The 17,713-nt window shown below is 38.3% G+C and overlaps 1 protein-coding gene across 14 annotated transcripts in view; it reads left to right on the top strand.

Annotated features, from left to right (window-relative positions):
- Positions 1 to 17,713, top strand: part of Exd1 (exonuclease 3'-5' domain containing 1) — a 49,699-nt gene that overhangs the window by 16,551 nt on the left and 15,435 nt on the right. For all 14 annotated transcript variants that reach the window (XM_042275973.2, XM_076570380.1, XM_076570377.1 and 11 more), the window contains one exon: positions 943 to 1,029. In XM_042275973.2, the coding sequence (XP_042131907.2) occupies positions 943 to 1,029 (87 nt within the window). The remainder of the gene's footprint in view (positions 1 to 942; positions 1,030 to 17,713) is intronic.

Genomic DNA, 17,713 nt, shown 5'->3' with positions numbered 1-17,713 from the left:
TTTTTTTCATTAGCATTTGAGGTCTGAGTGATTTATCTTCCAGTTATGTGTTTACACTTCTGCTAAAACTGAACTGAGGAGCAAATGTGTTCAGTGGTAATTTATATGTATAAGTGAAAACTCTGGTGTGTGTTAGTCAAAGTTGTAAGTTTTAAAAGATGAAAAAAAAAAAATACCCAGAGGTGGTGGCACATGCCTTCCTAGCACTTGGGAGGCAGAGGCAGGTAGACTCTGAGTTTGAGGTCAACTTGATCTACAGAGTGAGATCTAGGACAGCCAGTGCTGTTACACAGAGAAACCCTGACTTGGGGAAGGAAAAACAACAAAAACATGACCCAGGAGCTGGGAAGATGCCTTAGTCAGCAAAATGCTTGCTATGCAAGCATGAAGGCCTGAGTGTGGATCCCCAGCACTGAGGTAAGGCAGGGAGCACGCACGTCTGTACCCTCTCTGCTGAGGAGGCAGAGATGGGCAGATTCCTGGAGCTGCTGGCCAGCTAGTCCAACCAAATCATTGAGCTACGTGTTTATGAGAACCTGTCTCAAATGTAAGATGGGAAGCGACTGAGGAAGACACCAAACACAGGTCTCTGTCCTCCAAATGAATGTGTGTGCACACATACTCACAAGTGAACATGTACACACACACACACACACACAGATGACCCAAGCTGGGTGTTTGGCACATTCTTATGATCCCAGTACTTGGGTAGTAGAAACAGAACAACAGGAGGATAAGACTAGCATGGGCTAAGTTGGAGACCAGCTTGAAGGTATATGAAACCCTCTTGTTTATCTATCTGTCTGTCTTTCTATCTATCTATCTATCTATCTATCTATCTATCTATCTATCTATCTATCTATCTATCTATATTATTTTGAGTCAGGGTTTCTCTATGTAGCACCAGTGCTGGGATTAAAGGTGTGTTCCTTTTCTTGACAGATGCTCCACATCAAGAAGCAGAGTGTCTTGAGTGTGGCTGCAGAAGGAGCTAATGTGTGTCGCCATGGGAAACTCTGTTGGCTTCAGGTGAAAGATCTTTTCTAAACTGAAATGTTTTCTTTGGTTTTGTTTCTGGCATGGTCTTATGGAGCCTAGACTGGCCTTGACTCAGTTGTGTGTTTGCTAGCCTCTGAACCCTATTCCTCCTATATCCACTACCCAAAAGCTCAGTGTCTGTATATGTATGTGTGATTATGCGATAAATCCATGGGAATCTGGTTAAGGAGAATTAGGGAAATGTATTAGGGTAAATTGAGGAAATACACTGGGGAATACAGAACAGAACAGACAGCTGAAGTCATCTGTAGACAAATTTCTAAGCGGTTTTATTAAATAAAAGACACAGAGCCAAAACTAGGGGTGAAAGCCTTAGAGATCAGTGAAATAGAAATAGCCACCAGCTAACCTTACCTCACCACGCCACAGATTCCAAAGTGCGATGACTTCTTGTCTACCCAGACTTTTATTGCCTTGCTGTTCTGCCCTCTCATTGGCTATCTTAGCCGAGCTACCTCACTTCTTTGTCACTGCCTGTCTGTACAGACCTCCAGGTCTCTATGGTTGGTACTGGGATTAAAGGCCTGTGTCACCATGCTTGGCTGTGTTCCCTAGTGTGGCCTTGAACACACAGAGACACTACCTGCTAAGGGATAGGACTAAGGGCATGTGCTACCACTGCCTTACTTTTGTGTTTACTTAAAATGGCTTGCTATTTCCTCTGATCTCCAGGCAAAGTTTATTTATTAACATACAAATAAAATATCACTACATTTCTCCTTTTTTTGGTCTAATAAAAATTAAAAAAAATAAAAATGTTATAACTAATATAAGAAAAACTATATACAATAAGTACAGTAACTATATACAATATATACAAGCAATAAATACATCAACAATGTCTAGTCCATTTGCATTGACAAATTCAGAGAAAATATTCCATTATCTATCCTATTTTTGTGAGTCCAAAATGTACCTAATTTACTTTCTATACTATCTTATGTTACCAACAGAAAACTATCTTATGAAGTCTTTCAAACTTACACACTTTACACCTTCTTAGTGAGTTTCTTTTCTGAATTTCTTAACAAGGAAAGTTGTTACTACAACTATCTAATCTTCAACTCCCTCAGAGACCCAAGAAGGAAGTAATATTACCTAGTAAAACAGGAAGTGCAAACAAGCAACTTCAAAAAAGATGTGAGTTATGACAGAAACAGCCAGCTGCCTGGACAGTTACCTGAGGTTCCTCTGTATGCTGGGGCATCATCTTTGGCCTACAGGCTTAGCTTATCTGGCAGACTCATTTGTGAAGTAGGATGTACACAAGGCCTACAGCTCGACCTCACATTTGGTGTGAGTATTCCATGTACCAGATCAACCTGAATTCCGCCAGTGTTCTGTCATGATTCAGGATTTTAAATTCTGGAAATTGCGGGTGTTTTTGGAATTCGGCTGTCTATTCTTCTCGGCTTGTGGGTGGTTTCACCTCGGCATCCCATTCTTCTCCACATCCCATTCTTCTCGGCTTGTGGGTAGCTTCATCTCCTTTATTAAATGTCATTCTACCATTGAGAGTTAGACTCCATCAGCTTAGTTACTCTCTCAAGAATAACTGTTTCAGCTGCTGTTCCACTGCACACCAGGAGCCATTGGTCCACTGCCCATTCAGCTGCCTTCGAAGAAAGGGGCACTGTACCTTTTCTGGATTGCAAAGCCACTTCAGGGATGGGGCCATATTGTCCTGGCCTCAGGACACCTGTTGCTAAAGCCGCAACCACACTTGTTTTGGCAAGAATAGGTAGCCCTCTGTTTTGTGTCCTGTTTGTCCATTTTGGATAGGATACTGTCAGCAGTCAATGCAAGGACGCTTTGTTGCCCAGTGGCTAACTTTTGCCACAATGAAAGTTAACTCCATATGCAGTTTCTTCAATGCCCATATCTTCTCTGAAGTAGATTGGTGCTGCCAGGAGTCGACATTTCTCATAGTCATAAAAAAAGAAAAAATTCTAAGTTATTAAAACATTTTAGGGGTTGGGGATTTAGCTCAGTGGTAGAGCACTTGCCCAGCAAGTGCAAGGCCCTGGGTTCAGTCCTCAGCTCTGACGGAAAAACAAAAGAAAACAAAACAAAACATTTTAAATGCCATATTCTGTAGATCTCTGAAGGGTTTGAAGATGACCTGTCTATTGAATATATCTCTACTTGACCTTTAAAACATACCTAGTATGACTACAAGTTCGATTGTAATGTCTAACTACTAGCTTTCATTTCTTTATATCCTAATGGTTGGTAATAACATTCAAGGATTAGCAAATTGCATTACATTGTTAAATGAACTGTATAAGTACACTATCCTGAACAAGATTAGAAATATATGTACAACATTTTCTAACAATATCAATCTCAATATATGTGTATATATATATATATATAAAATTTGTATACAAGATATAAAAATCCAATCCAATGTAAAGTATTTAAAAATAGTACTTGTTTTTTAAAAGTAGATTCAATAATCTACCTTTTTAATCTATATCATATCTATATCCTCTATTTTTTTTTCAGAGTAGATTCAATAATCTACCCTTTATCCTATCATTTCTGTATCTCAGCTAGCCATCTCAAAATTGTTCTGAGCAGTTTGTAGTTCAAAGCTGATCATTGGGTGATGTTTGTCAGCTTAGCTTATTATTATTGTCCATGTGGAACCATTGTTGTGGGGCCCCATCATCTTTCTGGAGACTTCAAATTCACTGTTAGGCCTGGTCATGATTCCCTGCAGAAAAGTGATAGAGACTTGAACACAAAAACATGTATAGGCAGCTAAATGAAACCTTTTTTCTAGAATTAATTAGTACTCTATATGACCATTAATATCATGACAGAAGTTATATATATAAATCTTATAAATTGTGATATAAAATTCATACCTTAAGAAAAGTTTAAAGAATCAAAATAGAACCAAAGAATTGAGATTAGTGGCAATAGAATAGTCCCTTAATTTTTTCGTTTTCTTCTGTCCCATATCAGAAGATGGCTCTTTCTTCTGACATGATACAGAGATTTTGCATTTTCTTTTTAACAACATGCTTGGGTTTAGAGAATGAGAGAGCCATTCTCCAACTCCAAAGCCAGCTTTAATTTCTAATTGAACTGGGACTACAAAAAGACCATTTGTGTTAAGTGTATGTAGAGAAGAACAGAAACAAACATTTAGGAAGACTTGTGAAATTTTATATGTGATATACCAATAGGCCAATTTACTCCTTTTCTTGGGACATTTTCTCTAGATGATTTGTCCTTTTTTTCTTCAGATGTTTCATTTATCCAGTGTTCTTCAGATTCCTTAGCATTCATTCTCCCAAAAGACAAAAGCAAAAATCTTTCCTCAAGCCTAACATTGGGGACGTTCCCTTTTGACAAGTTATATCTGATTAAATGAAAAGCATTTGTTAGTGATATAAATTAGTTTAAATTGGATGGTCATGCTGGTTGATGAACTATCACCTCTTCTAATTAAGAGTTCTCTCTTGTTCAAATCAAACCTTTATCAATTTTGATGGTATCCACAGGTTTTCTTCTCCTGTAGAAACAAAAGCAAAACCTTGTCCTCAACATAACACCTATCCTGGTTTTCATTCTGAGGTCAGCACATCTTTAAAGTATATAGGCTGATTTAATTCTGTAGTTTTTTTCTACTATCCAATGTCTCTTCACAGCTGTTTTTCCTTTTCATTAGCATTGAGAAAATTCAAAGTTAATAGAGCATTATGTAATCTATTTCTGGGGGGTTTTGTTACTCCTTTGTGTTTATTTAGTATATCCTTTAGAGTTTAATTTGATCTTTCTATGACTGCTTGGCCTGCAGGATTGTATGGTATACCTGTAATATGCTTTATATTGTGATAAGCAAAAAACTGTTTCATCTTACCAAAGACATATGCTGGAGCATTGTCAGTTTTAATTTGTGCATGTATACCCATGAAGGCCATAACTTCTAGCAAATGCATGATTACAGAATCAGTTTTTAAAGAACCCAAAGCAGTTGCCCATTGAAATCTTGAATAAGTATCAGTAGTGGGTGTACATATTTCAGTTTTTCAAATTCTGCAAAGTGAAACACATCCATCTGCCAGATTTCATTCCTCTGAGGACCCTTTGGATTACATCCTGCTGGTAGTGGAGTCTGATTATAAAAAGAGCAAGTAGGACATTTCTTTACAATTTCCTGGCTTGTTGCCAGGTTATGGAAAAATCTTTTTTTAAACCTTTACTATTGACATGATGTTTTTTTTATGAAATTCTGAGGCCTCCAGCACATTTTTTTATCAATAGTTTATCAATCTCATCTTTACCTTGTACTAAAGGGCCTGGCAGACCAATATGAGGTTGGATGTGAATTATATATAAAGGATGCATCCTATTCCTGATTATATCTTGTAACTGAATAAATAGTGAAGTTAATTCTGACTCATCAGGGATAAAATCTGCAGTCTCAATATGTAAGACCAGTCTTTCAGCAGACTGAGAGTCAGTAACTATGTTGAGAGGTTCCAAAAAATCCATTAATACCAACAGAATAGCATACAATTCCAGTTTTTGAACAGAATTATAAGGACTTTGAACCACTTTAGTTAAATTTTCTGATTTGTAACCTGCCTTTTCTTGTTTGTTTGCATCTGTATAAAATGTATGAGCTCCAGATATGGGTGTTTCCCATACAATGCAAGGCAAAATCCAATTAGCTCTCTTTATAAGTTCAATTCTATCACTTTTGGGATATTTGCTGTTAATCTCCCACAAAAAAATTACTGCAAGCTCTTTGCCAAGGTTCACTTTCTGCCCATAATTTTTCAATGTCCTCCTTAGTTAAAGGTATGACAATTTCTGCTGGGTCTTTTTCTGCTAATTGATGAAGTATCAATTTCCTTTTAAAAGCAAGTCAGAACTTTTCCACATAAGTTTTTAATTTTTTACTCTGTTTATTTGGTAGAAATATCCATTCCAATATAATATCTTCCCTCTGCATTAAAATTCCTGTAGGAGAATGCCTAGAGGGTAAAATAACCAAAATGTAGTCGAACTTTGGATCTGAATGATCCACGTGTTCTTCCTGTACTTTCTTTTCCACAAAGGCCAATTCTTTCTCAGCTTCAGGTGATAATTCTTTTGGACTATTTAAGTCCTTGTCACCTTCTAAGGTTTTGAACAAATTACTCAGTTCATCATTTTTTACCCCAGCAATAGTTTGTAGATGGGAAATGTCTACAAATAATCATTGAAAGTCATTTTTTTTTTTTTTTGGTTTTTCAAGACAGGGTTTCTCTGTGTAGCTTTGGAGCCTGTCCTGGAACTCACTCTGTAGCCCAGGCTGGTCTCAAACTCACAGAGATCCGCCTGCCTCTGCCTCCCGAGTGCTGAGATTAAAGGCGTGCGCCACCGCTGCCTGGCACTCATTGAAAATCATTAAGAGTCTATAATTAGGGGTTGGAGATTTAGCTCAGTGGTAGAGTGATTGCCTAGCAAGCACAAGGCCCTGGGTTCAGTCCTCAGCTCTGGAAAAAAAAAAAAAGAGTCCGTAATTGATCTATTCTAATTTGCACCTTTTGGGGTCTAATTTTTTTTGTAGACCTATTTTATATCCTAAACAATTAATAGAATCTCCTCTGTATCTTTTCAGGAGCAATTTGTAATCCCAAACAAGGCAAAAATTTCTTTACTTCAAACATTTTTTCTAAAGTATCTGCATTTGAATCAGCTAGTAAAATATTGTCCATGTAATGATAAATTATAGATTTAGGAAACTGCTTACATATTACTTCCAGTGGCTGTTGTACAAAATATTGTCACAGGGTTAGGCTATTCAACATTCCCTGTGGGAGGACCCTCCATTGTTATCTCTTAACCAGTTGAGAATTATTATAAGTAGGCACCATGAAGGCAAATCTTTCTCTTTTTCTTGTAAGCGTATTGAAAATAAACAGTCTTTTAAATTGATAACTATAAGAGGCCATCCTTTAGGTAACAGAGTAGGCAAAAGAATTCCAGATTGTAGAGAGCCCATTGGCTGAATTACTTCGTTAATTGCTCTTAGGTCTGTTACCATTCTCTATTTACCAGATTTCTTTCTTTCTTTTTTTTTTTTTTAGATTTATTTCTTAATTTGTACACAGTGTTCTGTCTGCACGCCAGTAAAGGGCACCAGATCACATTACAGATGGTTTTGAACCACCATGTGGTTGCTGGGAATTGAATTTAGGACCTCTAGAAGAGCAGCCAGGGCTCTTAACCTCTGAGCCATCTCTCCAGCTCCTTACCAGATTTCTTAAAAAGAAATAACAAATAACAGGAGAATTCCAAGGGCTGGTTGATTCTTCAATATGCTGAACATTTAACTGCTCTTGTACCAGTTCTTCTAAATCCTGCAGTTTCTCTGTTGTTAAAGGCCATTGCTGAACACATACAGGCTTGTCTGTTAACCATTTTAAAGGTAGAGCAGTTGGCGTCTTTGAAAGATGAGCAGTTGTTGTGCTTTCTTCTTGTACAATTTGGATGGCTGTATAATAATATCTTCTAATATTTCTCTCAGAAACGTGTTAGTTTATGGTTTGTTTCTGACGTTGGAGAAATGTTAATCTGAGTATTCCATTGTAATAGATTACAGCTCCATAAATTCATAGTTATATTAGCCACATATGGCTTTAATTTTTTTCCTCTCTGTCCTTCTGGTCCTATACAAACAAGCCATCTTGTGCTCTGTGTTCACTTGAGATGATGTTCCAATCCCTAACAGCTGAACATTTACCTCCTGAATAGGCCAATTTGGATGCCAATATTCTGGTGCAATTATTGTCACATCCATACCTGTGTCTACTAAACCTTCCAAGAAAACATCATTTATTTGTATTTTTAATTTTGGTCTTTGTTCATTTATAGAAGTTTGCCAAAAAATTGCTTTATGGTTTCTCCTGAATTTCCTGTTCTCTGCTACAGCTGTTCTATCACCTTGAGCAGCCTGGTTTATTCCAATAGGCATTTGGTTATTTAGTTGCTCTGAGAAGGGGTTTCTTCTATGATGGCAGGAAAGATCTGAACTGAATTTGCTGTGGGCACCTACATGAGGCCCCTCTGGGAGTTTCCCGAAGGCAGAGGCAAAGGATTACCTTGTCTGTCCCTTGTTTATCTATTTTTTGTTGTGCCAATGTTTACCCTTACCACATCTTCTTCATAATCCAGAAGTGAGGGGCATTCTGTTGTCATTGTTCCTTGAATAAACATTCTTTTTAGGAATGCCCTGTTTACACTTCCTTTTCAAATGATCTTGTTTACCACAACTAAAACATCTGACATTATTTTTCCTTAAAGCTCTTGAAATTACTTCTCCTATCCACATCTCATCATGGTCATGAGACTCAATATTAATTGTGTCCCTGATCCAATCCTCCACGGGTGCTGGTCTTACCTTTAATAGTCTGATTATTCTTTTGCATGCTGCATTCACTTCTCAAAAGCCAAAGATTCAATTATTATCTGAATAGCTTCTGAATTTGGTATCATTCTATTTACTGCTGAAGACAGCCTTTGTAAGAAATCCATGAAGGATTCTCTGGGGCCCTGTATAACTTTTGTGAATGATTCAATTTTTTTTCCTGTTCCTCAATTCTGTCCCATGCATTCACAGCTGCCATGCGGCGTAGAATTAAGGTTTGGTTATCATATAAACATTGTCTTTGTATATCAGTATATTCACCTTCTCTAAGAAGCTGATCCTGGGAAATTTCCACACCTCTAGTTCTACATTGATGTTCTATTGTTTTAGCCTCCTCCTTAAATCATATTCATTCCTGTAATTGTGCTTCAGACTCCAGGACAGCTGTTACCAATTCTTTCCAGTCCTGAGGAACAATTGTATTACAAGTTGATCACAAGATTAACATTTGCTTTACAAATGGATTATGCATGCCATATGATACTCCTTAAATCTAACATTTCCACTGGAATCCAGTTAGCTTGTACACACCCTTGAGCAGGTAGTTCCTGTAAGGTTATCGGATAGATTAAGTTCGGTTGTTTGAAAACAGGCTGTCTCTCTGTAACTGTATAATTCAATCCTGAAATAATTTCACCTTTAAATTCTTCTGTCTGGGTCTGAATTTCTCTATGATTCATTTTAGCAGGTTTTTCTAAAGCTTTTTATCTTGGCACTTAAATTGACCAACCTCTTTATTACTAAAATAAGGATAATTAAACAAATAATATTCATAATTGATATTACATACATCCTATCAACATTAATTATCCCCTCATTTAATTGTTCCATTTTTATACTGCCTAATGTGTTATCAAACAAAAACCAATTTCCTTCCATTGTAAAAATGTTTCCCATTTTTTAATGTGGGGAAAATTTGTAGAACAGTAGACATTTGAGGGAATTTCAAAGCAGCTACCTAGCATGGTGGCAGTCCAAGATGGAAATCCAGAGAAAGTGAGAGCCTACCACGCACCAGGTGCTAAAGAAAGCTAAAAAGACTCTGGTCACATGAGTTGGAGATCTAACTGCTGTAGCCAGATTGCTTGTAACTCCGACTGAGCCTGGGGACCTATAACCCTCGCCCTGTAAGGCCACCAATGGTTTTATAATGAATTCTTCCCATGTGGGTGCAAATTATAGATGAATTTCTAAGTGGTCTTATTTAAAAACACAGAGCCAAAACTAGGGGTGAAAGCCTTAGAGATCAGTGAAATAGAAATAGCCACCAGCTAACCTTACCTCACCACGCCACAGATTCCAAAGTGCCATAACTTCTTGTCTACCCAGACTTTTATTGCCTTGCTGTTTAGTCCTCTCATTGGCTCTTAGCCAAGCTACCTCACTTCTTTGTCACTGCCTGTCTGTACAGACCTCCAGGTCTCTATGGTTGGTACTGGGATTAAAGGCCTGTGTCATCATGCTTGGCTGTGTTCCCTAGTGTGGCCTTAAACACACAAAGACCCTGCCTGCTAAGTGCCCCTGCCTGACTTTGTGTTTACTTAAAATGGCTTGCTTTTTCCTCTGATCTCCAGGCAAAATTTATTTATTTATTTATTTATTATTATTTTTACATCATCTTGTAGCTAGAGTTTTCCTGCTTGCCCACAGTCAGGACAAATCTCTGTCACCCGCCAGTCCCACAGCTGCTCAGACCTGACCAAGTAAACACAGAGACTTAGATTGCTTACAAACTGTTTGGCCGTGGCAGGCTTCTTGCTAACTGTTCTTATAGCTTAAATTCATCCATTTCTATAAATCAATACCTTGCCACGTGGCTCATGGCTTACTGGTGTCTTCACATGCTTCTTGTCATGGTGGCGGCTGCCAGTGACTCTGACTCAGCCTTCCACTTCCCAGAATTCTTTTCCTTGTCCCGCCTATACTTCCTCCTGCCTGACTACTAGCCAATCAGTGTTTTATTTACTAACCAATCAGAGCAACACATTTGCCATATAGAACATCCCACAGCATCATCTTTTTTTTTCCCCTAAAGATTTATTTCTTTATTATGTATACAGCATGTATTACTGCAGGCCAGAAGAGAGCACCAGATCTTGTTAGAGATGGTTGTGAGCCACCATGTGGTTGCTGGGAATTGAACTCAGGACCTCTGGAAGAATAGTCAGTGCTCTTAACCTCTGAGCCATCTCTCCAGCCCCACAAAGCTTATTTGTTAACATACAAATAAAATACCACAGTCATCCTCTGATCTGACCATGAGCGAATCCACCTGGCAATTTGATCACACCAGGAAGCAGGAAGCAGGGAGAAGGGGCTCATAACCCTTCTCCCTTTCCTTTTAAGTGGTCACATACAATGGCAAGAAGCGCTTCCTCTTTCAGGCCCTATAGCCCAAGGTCATGGGTGGAGCAAATACCACTACATTTCCACTTTTTGTCTTAATAAGACTGTTCTAAACTTAGTGCAAACTATATACTAAAAGAATGATTATCAAGTATTGTCCAGGAAAAACAAAGGGTAATAACATAAACAAAAATGGAACTACAACCAACAAGAACAACATCAAACAAGAAAGACATGCTAAATGTCCAGAAATGTCCAGATCATAGGTAAATGGCAAATTACCAAGATTACTCCAATAGCTGTCCTATCCTTAAGATTCTAACTCTAGTACTTGATATGTTCTAGGTAAGATACGAGAAGATTGTAACTGTAACTATCTAGTCTTCAACTCTATCAAAGACCTGAGAAGGAACATAATAATACCTGAGAAAAATGGAAAATGCATGCAAGCAATTTCTGAAAATAGACAGAGACAGCTGGCAGCATGGACAGTCACCTAAAGTTTCTCAGCATCACTGGGGCATCTAGTTTGGCTACAGGCCTAGAATATCTGACAGACCATTTTTAGAAGCAGGAATTTTGAAAGGCCATCTTACCCTGTCTTGGCAGAGTTCAATAGTTGCTTTTCCTTGTGTCCTGCTTGTCCAGAAAGAATAGCATTTGTACTGTCAGCAGTCTAGGCAAGGGCAGTTCTTTGCCCAGCAGGCCAATTTGTGCCAAGAAGTCAAACTTTCAAATGGAAATGTCTTAGAAGCCCAACATTTTCTCAGGATCAGACCTGTGCTGCCAAAAGCAATCGTGTTTCATGTCAACAGAATTCTAAGTTATCAAAACATTTAAATGCCATATTCTCTAGGTCTATGAAGTGTTTGAAGATGACTTATCCATCTGACATATGTTTCTGTAAATCTGGAGAACCTAACATAAGTATAGAAGTGACAAGCATGGATTACTATAATTCTGTAAGTCTTATCTACCTAAATAACCTAAGGACTAAAGCTTCACATTAACAAGATAAACAGTCTGTTTACCGTATAAGGACAATGACCTCAAAATGGTGACAATATACAAAATGTCTTAAATGGAGGTAGAAATGTATAATGCATTATGATAACAATATCCTAAATCTGTACCAATATACAAAATGTCCTAAACAGAAGTAGGGCATATATACAGTATGACAAATATAGTCTTACATTTGTATCAATATGTAAAATATTTCAAACAGGAATAGAAATATATGTACAATACAACAAATATAATTTTGTATTTGTATCATGTAGCTAGAGTTTTCCTGCCTTGCCCACAGTCAGGACAAATCTTTGTCACCCGCCAGTCCCACAGCCTCTCAGACCCAACCAAGTAAACACAGAGACTTATATTGCTTACAAACTGTATGGCCGTGGCAGGCTTCTTGCTAACTGTTCTTATAGATTAAATTAATCCATTTCCATAAATCTATACCTTGCCACGTGGCTGGTGGCTTACCGGCGTCTTCACATGCTGCTGGTCATGGCAGCAGCTGCAGTGTCTCTCTGCCTCAGCCTTCTGCTTCCCACAATTCTCCTCTCTCCTTGTCCCACCTACTTCCTGCCTGGCCACTGTCCAATCAGTGTTTTATTTATTGACAAATCAGAGCAATTTGACATACAGACCGTCCCACAGCAGTATCGATATACAAATTATCTTAAATAGGAATATAAGAATAGTTTACATTTGTATCAAATATACAAGAATCCATATTAGTGCAAATTATCCAAGGCTGATAATTTGCTAAATAAGTTTACTAGTAGATACAATGATCTACGTTAATATACTATACCTATCCATTCCCTTTTTCTTTTCTAAAGGAGAATACTGAGTCTAAATTTTATTGTTCCACCCCCCAGTCCTATAACCATTCATCTATAATGCTGAGAGGGGTTTGGGAGAGGAGGTGTCACTTTCTTAGGATTGCTTCCTGCTGTTTGGGGGCAACAATATCTCTATGGGGTCCTGTACGAAAGCTCAGATAGTTAGGTCTCAATAGGACTAACTGTAGAGTCTGCAGCCAGTCTCAGAGTAATGGGTAAGATTGTTTTGAGATTCTGGCTAGAAGTGTAGTATGATAGACCATCTCATCTTGGAACTGTCCTGAAGAACTATCAGTTCAAGGCTGATCATTAAGTATGTTCTTAGGTACGATGGCATCTTTCTGGACCGAGTAGAGTCCTTGTTGTGGGGCCCTGTCTGTCTTCTGGAGACTTCAGAGATTGCTATTGGGAAGACTTATTTTTACTGTGGAAAACTTGAACATTATTAATATCAAAATGGACAGTTTGGATTTAGGGTGATTTGAGGAAGGATTCCCAGAAATCAAGGATAAGCATGGAGAGAAATAGAAATTTGACAACAATGGTCCCTACATTATTGGTTTTCTTCTGTCTCACACCAGTCCATTCTTCTGATATGAGACAGAATCTCCTAATTTTTCTTTTAGCAATATTCTTGGGTTTAGAGAAGGAGAGAGCCACATTCCAGCTCCAAAGCCAGCTTGATTTATTTTTTTTGTTTTGTTTTTTGTTTGTTTGTTTGTTTTGTTTTCTAAGACAGGGTTTCTCTGTGTTTTGTTTTGTTTTTTCCAAGACAGGATTTCTCTGTGTATCCTTGGCTATCCTGGAACTCTCTGTAGATCAGGCTGGCCTCAAACTTACAGAGATCTGCCTGCCTCTGCTGGGATTAAAGGCATGCGCCACCACCGTCTGGCCAGCTTGATTTATAATTGAAGTGGGACCACTTTTCTAGGGTTAAAGAGATACAGATGTTAGGCAGTGAGATATTACCCTGTGAAGTATATTGGTACCAATATGTCCTTCCTTTATGCAGTAGACATCTAGGTGTCCAAGGCCTTATGATTTCTTGAAGATGGGTATTCTTATTATCCTGTAAAGACAAAAAACAGAACCCTGCCCTGACCCTTGTTTGTTGAGTTTTCCTTACAACTTGTAGAATTGTCACATTGGTGGATGAGCTATTCCTTCTCCTCATCAAGGGGTTTCTCCTGTTTGAAGAAAATTTTAATTAATTTTGTTGGTATCCATAGCTTTTCTTCTCCTGCAGAAACAGAAGCAAAACCCCTTCCCCAACCTAGGACATATCCTGGGTTCCATTCTGAGGTCAATACATCTTTGAAGTAAACTGGTTGGTTTAACTTAGGGGTTTTTTTGTTGTCCAGTGTCTCTCCACAGCTGTTGTCTCTTTTTCATCAGCACTGAGAAAATTCAAGGTTAATAAAGCATTATGTAATCTATTTCTAGGGGTCATTGTTACCTCTTTCTATTTATTTAGCATATCCTTTAAAGTTTGATTGGATTTTTCTATGACTGCTTGGCTTGCGGGATTGTGTTGTTTACCTGTAACATGCTTTATATTATAATAAGCAAAAAAAGATCTCATTTTATTTGAGACATATGCTGGAGCATTGTCAGTCTTATTTTTTTTAAGATTTATTTATTTATTATGTATAGTGTTCTGCCTGCATGTTTGACTACAGGCCAAAAGAGGACACCAGATCTCATTATGGGTGGTTGTGAGCCACCATGTGGTTGCTGGGAATTGAACTCAGGACCTCTGGAAGAGCAACCAGTGCCCTTAACTGCTGAGCCATCTCTCCAGCCCACATTGTCAGTCTTAAATCTTCAAAATTCTGCAAAATGAAACACATCCATTTGCCAAATTTCATTTCTTTGTATAACTTTAGGATTGCTTCCTGCAGGTAATAGAGTTTGGTTATAGAAGAAACAAGTAGGACATTTTTTTACAATTTCCTTGGCTTACTGCCAAGTGATGGAAAAGTCCCTTTTCAAACCTTTGCTATTTACATGGTGTTTCTTATGAAATTCTGAGGCTTCTAGCACATTACCTATTAATAATTGATCAATCTCATCATTACCTTGTACAGACCTGTATGGGATCTGATGTGTGTTATATATATAGGATGTTCCCTATTTCTGATTATTTCCTGTAATTGTATAAATAGTGAAGTTAATTCTGACTCACCAGGAATAAATTCAGCAGTTTCAAGATGTAAAACAACTCTCTCTGCCTATTGAGAGTCAGTAACTATATTGAGAGGGTCCATGAAGTTCAGTAGGACCATAAAAATGGCATACAGTTCTTCTTTTTGTTCAGAATTGTAGGTGCTTTGAGCTACTTTACTTCAGTCTCCTGATTTATATCTTGCCTTTCTTGATTTATTTGCATCAATATAGATTGTGGGGACTCTAGAGATTAGTTTTTGCTGTACAGTGTGAGGAAGGACCCATTCAGTTCTTTTTATGAATTCTATTCTCTTGCTTTTGGGATAACAATTGTTAATCTCTCCCAAAAATATACAGCAGGCTCTTTGCCAATATTTATTATCTTTCCATAGTGAGGAAGTTTCCTCATTAGTTAAAGGTACTGCAGTTTCTGCTGGGTCCATTCCTGTCAACTGATGAAGTCTCAATTTTCCTTTTAGAACTAAATCAGAGATTTTTTTTCTACATAAGTCTTTAAATTCTTACTCGGTTTACATGTTAGAAATGTCCATTCCAATATAATATCTGCATCAAAATCCCTGTAGAGGAGTGTCTAGAGGAGCGTATGACTAGAATACAGTTAAGTTCTGGATTCCTGACCTTTAAAGGTATAAGTATTCTTTTTCATTCTGTATTAGCATTGTCAAAAGCCAAAGATTGAGTTAATACTTATTTAATTCTTGTTCTGATACTTTTTTGTTTGTTTTTTTCGAGACAGGGTTTCTCTGTATAGCTTTGCGCCTTTCCTGGATCTCACTCTGTAGTCCAGGGCTGGCCTTGAACTCACAAAGATCTACTTGCCTCTGCCTCCCGAGTGCTGGGATTAAAGGCGTGCGCTACCACTGCCCAGCTATTTTTTTGTTTTTGTTTGGTTTGGTTTGGTTTTTAAAGACAGGGTTACTCTGTGTAGTTTTGGTTCCTGTCCTGGATCTCGCTCTGTAGACCAGGCTGGCCTCAAAGTCACAGAGATCTGTCTGGCTCTGCCTCACGAGTGCTGGGATTAAAGGCATGTACCACCACCACCCAGCTGATACTGTCTTGTTTAGAGTCTTGGTCAGTCTTTGTTAAAAAAAAATCAGTAAATGGTTCTTTTGACCCATGGAAGACCTTCATGTATAGCTCAGTTGGTTTCCCTGGTTCTGAAATTTTTTCACAAGCATTTAAAGCTGCTATATAGCATAGAGATACTGTATGCTCATCAGTGGTACCTTGTACATTTATATCAGCAAAATGGCCCTCACCAAGAATTTGATCTTGCGAGATCTCAAAACCTTTCATTTTACGTTGCTGCTCAAGGGCCTTTGCTTTTTATCTTGACCAGCTTTTCCATTGTAACTGCTAGCTATATTCTAACACAGTTGAAATTAACTAATTCCAATCATCTGATATAATTCTATTTCTAGAAGACCATGTATTTTACAACTGTTTTACATATGTTGAATGTATGCCATAGGTAACTACAGCCTCCCTAATGTGTTTTAAATCCCTTATATGAATAGGTTGCCAGATATATTCTATATATTCTTCAGGATGTGTATCATCTGCTGGCTTCTCATGGATGATGACAGGATAAGCCATTTTATAAGAGCCACCTGGCAATGTTATTACGTGTGTGTGTGTGTTTGAACCTCCTCTGTTGTAAAGGATTCTAGAGATTTCATGGAATCATACATTTTTTTATGAAACATATGATTTCCACAACTTTGTTCTATCAATTAGAGATGATCTTTCCTCCTTAGAAATAATCTGAATGGCATTAAGATTGCTCTGAAGGGTTATTGTTATATACATTAAGTATTCATATTTATTATCACCACCTCCTTCAGGCCCTATAGCCCAAGGTCATGGGTGGAGCAAATACCACTACATACCAATACATATATACATATATACACATATGCATGTATATTGGTTGTCCTGTAACTTACTCTATAGACCAGGCTGGCCTTGAACTCAGAGATCTACCTGTCTCTGCCTCCCATGTACTAGGATAAAAGGCATGTGCCACTGCCACCTGGCACTGTGTATATGTATTTTTTCTTTTTGAGACAGGGTTTCTCTGTGTAGCTTTGGAGCCTTTCCTGGAACTCACTCTATAGCCCAGACTGGCCTTGAACTCACAGAGATCCGCCTGCCTCTGCTGGGATTAAAGGTGTGCACCACCACCGCCCGGCTTGTGTATATGTATTTTAATAGTCTTTTGTCATTCAAGAACTCACTTAGAATGTCCATTATTGTTTTCCTTTTTTTCCCTTGGAACTACTGGGGTTGAACCTAGAGCCTCTTATATCCTAGATAAGCACTCTTTCACCGAGATACCCCCCGAGTCTTTAGAATAGCCATTCTTCTATTGCTCATTTATTTTAAAAAAGGCCAGTGGGTATGGAAGAGATGGATCAAGGGTTAAGAGTTCTTACTGTTCTCGAAGAGGAGCCTATTAATTTTCAACATCCCCATGGCAGCTCACAGCTGATTGTAACTTTAATTCCATGGGGTCCAGTGCCCACTTCTGACCTTGGAAGATACCAGGCATGCATGTGGTGCACAGACATACGTGAGGCAGAACATCTATACACACATTTTAAAAATTAAAAATAGCTGGGCAGTGGTGGTACCTTTAATCCCAGCACTCTGGAGGCAAAGGCAGGTGAATCTCTGAGTTCAAGGCCAGCCTGATCTATGCAGTGAGTTCCAGGACAGCCAGGGCTAAGCAGCATGTATAGAGGTCATCGGACGACTTGCAGGTGTCAGTCTCTCCTTTTATCTCGTGTGTCCTGCGATTGAGCTCCGGTTCTCAGGGTTGGCAGTACCTCTAGCA

This window comes from Peromyscus maniculatus, chromosome 4 (genome assembly GCF_049852395.1).
Source record: "Peromyscus maniculatus bairdii isolate BWxNUB_F1_BW_parent chromosome 4, HU_Pman_BW_mat_3.1, whole genome shotgun sequence".
In the NCBI taxonomy this organism is placed as follows: Eukaryota; Metazoa; Chordata; class Mammalia; order Rodentia; family Cricetidae; genus Peromyscus; species Peromyscus maniculatus.
This window is presented reverse-complemented; position numbering and strand designations above follow the sequence as displayed.